Source organism: Mustela lutreola, chromosome 15 (genome assembly GCF_030435805.1).
Source record: "Mustela lutreola isolate mMusLut2 chromosome 15, mMusLut2.pri, whole genome shotgun sequence".
Classification (NCBI taxonomy): Eukaryota; Metazoa; Chordata; class Mammalia; order Carnivora; family Mustelidae; genus Mustela; species Mustela lutreola.
This window is the reverse complement of record NC_081304.1, coordinates 46,695,588-46,702,179: the sequence shown is the minus strand read 5'-3', so window position 1 is coordinate 46,702,179 and position 6,592 is coordinate 46,695,588. Positions and strand designations below refer to the sequence as shown.

Below are 6,592 nucleotides of genomic sequence, written 5' to 3'. Positions count from 1 at the left end.
AATAAGTAAATAAGCAACTCTTAACATATTAACCTTAAAACATGATGTAAAATCTTGATGTTCCTTAACAATTTCAAAGTCATGAGGAGATTCAGGGAAGGAAGTGGTGATAAGGCATATGTGGGAGTCAGAAGTAAAAAACCTGAGGTAGAAATTTCTGTGAAGCTCCTCCACAGAGGGGATGGAGGACACCTGCAGTATCACTACAGAAGTCACTGACCCCATGAAAGGAAGACTTTACCCCTGAGAAATCTCACCAGGGCACGCTTCATGTCCTTGTTCTGCAGGCTGTAAATGAAAGGGTTCAGCAGGGGGGTTACCACTGTGTACATGACAGCAGCTGCTGTGTCCTCTTCTATGGAGTTGGAGGAAGATGATGAGGGGCACAGATAAGCCCTGATCACTGTCCCAAAGAACAGAGCAACAACCGCAAGGTGTGACCCACAGGTAGAGAAGGCCTTGCGCCTTCCCTGGGCAGAGGGGACTCTGAGGATGGCTGAAACAATGTAGATATAAGAGACCAGGATGAGCACAAAGGGGATTAAAATGACTGCTCCTCCCAAGAAAAGGAGTACAAGCTCATTGACCTGAGTGTCAGAGCAAGACACCTTCATCAGGGGTCCCAGATCACAGAAGAAATCAGGAATGATCTTCTTAGAGCAAAAAGAAAGTCGGAAGATGAGGAAAGTGTGGGTCATGGCAACAAGACTTGTCAGGATCCAGCAGGCAGTAACCAAGAAGGTGCAACGCCGGCAGCTCATGACCATCTTGTAGTGGAGAGGGTGGCAGATGGCCACATAGCGGTCATAGGCCATTGTGGCCAGGAGAAAGATGTCCATGTCCCCAAAAGTCAAAAAGAAGTAGAGCTGAACCAGGCATCCTGTGTAGGAGATGGACCTACTCTGAATCTGGATGTTCACCAAGGCCTTAGGCACAGTGGTGGAAGTGAAGAGGATGTCTGCACAGGACAGGCTGGCAAGGAAGAAGTACATAGGTGTGTGGAGACGTGCATCAGTACCAATGGCCAGGACAATGAGGAGGTTCCCAACCACAGTGACCACATACATCCACAGGAACAGCAGGAAGAGGAAACGCTGCTGCTCTGGCCGCTCTGAGAGTCCCCAGAGGAGGAACTCAAAGATGCTGGTCTGGTTGCCTCCTGCCATGATCCCGGAAGTCTGAGAAAGACACCTCCAGTGAGACCCATTAAAACTCTCCAAACATACTTTACTCTGGATGGTTGATGAATGTACCATTCTCTGAACTCTAGAGAAAAAAGAATAACCTTAATGTATTTGTACTGATCACATACTATGTGCACTGTATATTTTTATTAAAACTTACTAATGGGCTAGGAAATGTGAGAGATACAATTTAAGAAAATTAAATATTTCTTTCTTGGTTTATTTCTCTACACTCTTTTCCATCCCAGATTCCTTCAGTTGTAATTGCTATTTCTTCAGCTGTATTCTCAGGGGTGTCAAGAAGTTTTCATTCATTCATTCACTCATTCATTTATTCACTCATTCAACAGAGACTAAGCATGAGCTCTGGACCTGGTAGAGTACCATATAGATAGGACACTGATAATCCTCACCTCCTGAGAGTTTTCAATCTAATGGGACAGACACAACTACCTATGTTAAAATCCCATAGTATTTTGATTCAGGGTTCTCTACCCATTCTACTGACAACAAAACTCTCTCAGACCCCAGACTACCTGTTCCACCCCATCATGCCCAAAAGTCAGTATTTCAAAGATCATTTCATATTATCCATTCCTCAAGAAGTCAATTGAACAATCAGTTACTGAATAAAGATATGTTCAGATAATTCTTCTTCAGTTATCTGTAGCAATAAGGAAGGAATCATCATCTCTAATCTCCAAAATCTCCAAAATTGTTGGATGTACACATACACACACACACACACACACACACACACACACACACATTTCTGAGACAAAGTAGACTGTGGCAGCAAAGGAATATAGTTCAGGATCTTGCCAGATGGATGTGTGCAGCATATGGAGGCAAACTTTTGAATAAAAGCCAGGCAGTAGGAAGCCCTAGACAAGCTCAGAGATGGAGAACAGGGGTTTTGAGACTGAGATGGAGGAGGGATTGTAGGCTGAGTTAATGCCAGAAAGAGAACTAAAAGTTAACTTTGGGAGTGTTTGGCATGGAAAGTAAAGAAACTGAAACTTTACTCTGTATGTTATAAGGACCACAAAAGCTATTTGAGCCAGAAGAGGTGTCAGAGCTTGAGTAGGCTCAATAGTACAAGAAAATTCTGCTCCTTTCCCATGTGTGGAGCCAACTGAGGGTTAGTCACAGAGTCAGTCAGTCATATGGAGAAAAAGAATAACCTTTGTTACTGAAAAAGACTAGGTTGGAGAATTTATATTAGCTGTATTCACTAAATAAGCTTTGTAATACTCCTCCAAAATTAAATCTGTTTTCCCTTTCACAGGCTCAGTGGGACAACATGGGCCTCTCCAGAGGGGAACAGTCTGCTTTCATAAAACATATAATGTGGAAGAACAGAACAAAGCTTTTCCTGAAACTGATCAGATTCCTGATGAGCACAGAGAAGCTGAGGGCCAAAATTAAGCAATCAGAAAAGTCCCTCCAGGTATAAGGAGAACAGAGGGTCAGGGATATTAGAAAGACAATCAGCTTAAATAAACTTTTGTCATCCAAGGCAGATCAAGTGATTAAAAATAAACAAGAATAGGGGTGCCTGGTTGGCTCAGTCAGTAGAGTATGTGAGTATCTCAGGGTCATGAGTTCAAGCCACATGTTGGAGGTAGAGTTAGTTTACTTAAAAAAAAAATCCTTAAAAACACTTTAAAAAGTAAGAATAGGTAATATGAAACAAAAATAATAAGATATGTGTGTGAATATATGTGTATAAATATATGTATATATAATATATATTACTATGTTCCAGGAATAGTAATAAATACTTACTTTCAAGTTCCTGTAGAGCACATTACAAAAAAATACATAAGGCCACAGAGACAATTTTTAAAATTCCCCCAAAGCAGTAATAATTTAACTAATGATCTCTGACCAAAATACAGTAGAAGTAGACATTAATAACAAAGCCAAAAAACAAAAATAGCCTTTCAAACTGGAAAGAAATGTTTCAAGTATCTCTATTAAGTAACTCTCAGGTCCAAAGGAGAAATAAAAATCTAAATTTCAGAATATTCAGAAAATAATAATAGTAATGTCATGTACCAGAGTCTATGGAATATTGCTAACATAGTAATTAAAGGAAAATTTATTGCCTTAAATACTTACATGAATAATAGTAAATAATAATAAATATATAATATTATTATATTGATATATAATAATATATATTAATATATAAAATAATAAATAGTAAATAATACAATAAGCATCTGACACAAAATGAGTAACAAAAATAAACTAAATATTAATATATTATATTATATATTATAATATTATAATATTATCTCACTGTGTCTCTCTCTGTCATATAAATAAATTAAATTAAATTAAAATGTTGCAAACTTATTGTGAAGATTATAACAAAATTCAGTGAATATAAAAAATAATAAAAGCCATTGAACTGTACACTTTGGATGTATTGTATGGTATATGAATTATATATACTGAAAAAAAATCAATGTAATGGATAAATCATTTGCTAATCTAATCAAGCAAAAATAAAGGGGGGATCATAGAGAGAAACACAAATAAACAGAATAAGAAATGACAGAGAGGGACATAAACTGAAAAAGAAGTTATCTAAAATCATAAGACTACTTAGCTATAGTAGATGCAAAGAAATGTGTAGTTCTAGGTGAAATGAATAATCTTTGGACAATAAAAGGTACCAAGAATAACACTGGTAGAGATGGATAAAGGATAAGCCACATCCACAAAGAAAAATAAATGTTGTGTTAATCATTTTTCTCTTGGTGGTACTGTGGTAGAAACTATCCTCAAATCACAATGGCTTACAAAAAACAAAGGCTTATTTTCTCACTTACATTATATGTCAACAGCAAGGTGTATGTAGTTCTGCTTAGCATGGACTCATGCATCTTCTTTATTCTGGGATCCAGTCGGAAGAAACAGCCCTTATTTATGACATGCCATTCTTAAGGGGAAAGAGAAAAGAGCAAGAGCTTGTAAAAATGCGCAATTGTAAATTTATAGCTTTTACTTGGAATGGGTACACATCATGTCCACTCAACTTCACTGTTAAAACAAGTATCATTTTGGGTACCAGGTGGTGGGTATTATAGAGGGCACGGATTGCATGGAGCACTGGGTGTGGTGCAAAAATAATGAATACTGTTATGCTGAAAATAAATAAAAAATAAATAAATAAAAACAAGTATCATGGCTAACCAGACATCAGAGGGACACATAACTATAACCTTCCACAGGGAGGCAGTTGCAAGTGACATGGCAAATAGTGGGGGAGGGGGGTATACAGTTGACCTTTGAACAACCAGGGTTTGAATTGCACAAATCCATACCACCCTGAACGCGCCCGATCTCGTCTGAATTGCACAAATCCAATAACACACAGATTTTTTTTATAGCACAGTACTGTAAATGTGTTTTCCTTATGATTTTCTTTTCTTTTTTTGTTTAAGATTTATTTATTTATTTTGAAAGAGAGAGAGAAAGAGCAGGGGGAGGAGAAGAGGGAAAGAATCTTAAGCAGACTCTCCGTTGCATGCAGAGCCTCATGCAGGACTCCTTATCACCACCCTGAGACCATGACCTGAGTCTAAATCAAGAGTCAGACACTTAACTAACTGAGCCACTTAGGTGCCCTCCCTTATGATTTTCTTAATAACATTTTCTTTTCTCTAGCTTATTTTATTGTAAGAATACAACATATAATACATATAACATACAAAATATGTGTTAATGAGTATTTATGTTATGAGTCAGGCTTCTGGTCAACACTTTTGGGAGAGTCAAAAGTTATATATGGATTTTTCTCATTTGTGTGAGAGGGATCTGCTCCTCTAGCCCATTGTTCAAGGGTCAACAGTAATCCTCCTGCAGGGATGGTGGAAAACACCCAACAACAAAAATACAATTTAGCATATCTGTCAAAGATCTGCTCCCTAAAAAAGTGCCAACATCATCTAGTTTAATAAGAGATACCGTCAAAACTATAAATGGTAGACAATCTCTTTTTCTAGTCAGAATATAGAAAGAGAAGGCAAACTTCCAAAATATTTTTCTAAAGAAGGTATAATGCTGATTTTAAAACCTGATAAGTATTGTTACAAAAAGAGATTTCTGGAGAACGCAAGAAAATCAACAGAGAAACCACAAGACTATTGAGAATAGTAACATGTTGTAGAATCAACATACACAAATCAGTCATATTTGTATATAAAAACAACATAACTTAACCTCATTAAATCCAACCTCCCCACCAAAATGAAAGCATCAAGAAGTCAGGGCCACTGTGTACTCTCTTTCTCTGATTCCCTAGCACCTAAGATAATGCCTGGCACTAAAGAGTTGTTCATAAACACACAATGCCTGGGTGAATGCACTCACTGGAAGATGTGTAATTCTGTGCCTCCATTTTACCTCCAGAAGACTGAGGCCCACATTGTGAGGAGAAACATAAAGGTAGTTTCCCTGAATTCGTGTGTAGGTGGAGGGAGGGGTTCTATCCACTGACCTATATTTAAAAAGTCCAGAACCTTGTATTGTCTGCAACTGGAAGCAATGACCAGCTATAGGCTTGTCTTGATATAGAGGAATAAAGGAATAGAAATTCTTTATTCCTACCCCAACCTGGGACCACTTACTGCCAAGGATCAGTCCCATAGAAAGGAATTCTCATTCAGAACACAGACTCTCTCTTTGGTGATAGGCAACTTTCTGAGTCTCCCCATGGGGACTAGAGTTTGAAATCCATAGCCATCCTAAATGATTCATCCTGGGGTTTTCTTGTGCATGAGAGGAAACACTTCTCCTGCCAGTCCCTCTTCCCTGCCCAGGGGTGCTGGCCCTAAACCCTCCTGCTGTCCTTGTTTGTTAATGCACTAGCCTGCAGGGATCTTCTGTTGTCTGCTCTCCCCCATCACCTATTTTCTGTCACCTCATTTGGTGACTTTCATAAACTTTCTTGGGAATCTCTTGTCTTCCCGTGGAAAAGACTTAATGTCATTCTTCCTCTCAAATAATGCAAGTGTTAAGATTTTCTTATACTTTCATTATCAAACATTTAGGTCTATTCTTCCCTACCTGACTCTGACCCTTTAGAGATGGTAAGCCTGCCTTATTTATCCTCATACTTCTCACTGCACCTAGGACATACTTGGTCTGTTTGTCATTGTTCAAACATATATTGGGGTTTGTTCCATTCCAGCTGTGAAGCTTACCTTCCTGCCTGTGTCCGTCTCAGCCTCCATCAGCAATGACTCACTGCCTCTTCTTCCATCCTCTACATCATTGGAAGTTAACATGAAAACTCAGAGGCTGTCACTGTGTGGAGCAGAGAACATAAAAACAGGCTCATGTCCAGGTTGCCTACCTGTGCTGCAGCCAGCCTTTCCTACAACCCAGCTGTA

At 38.6% G+C, this 6,592-nt stretch overlaps 1 protein-coding gene across 1 annotated transcript; it reads right to left on the bottom strand.

Annotated features, from left to right (window-relative positions):
* Positions 1-212: 212 nt before the first annotated feature.
* Positions 213-1,166, bottom strand: LOC131816389 (olfactory receptor 1P1-like). The gene has a single exon (XM_059149075.1). It carries the CDS (start codon positions 1,164-1,166, stop codon positions 213-215), a length of 954 nt encoding a protein of 317 aa, XP_059005058.1.
* Positions 1,167-6,592: the final 5,426 nt, after the last annotated feature.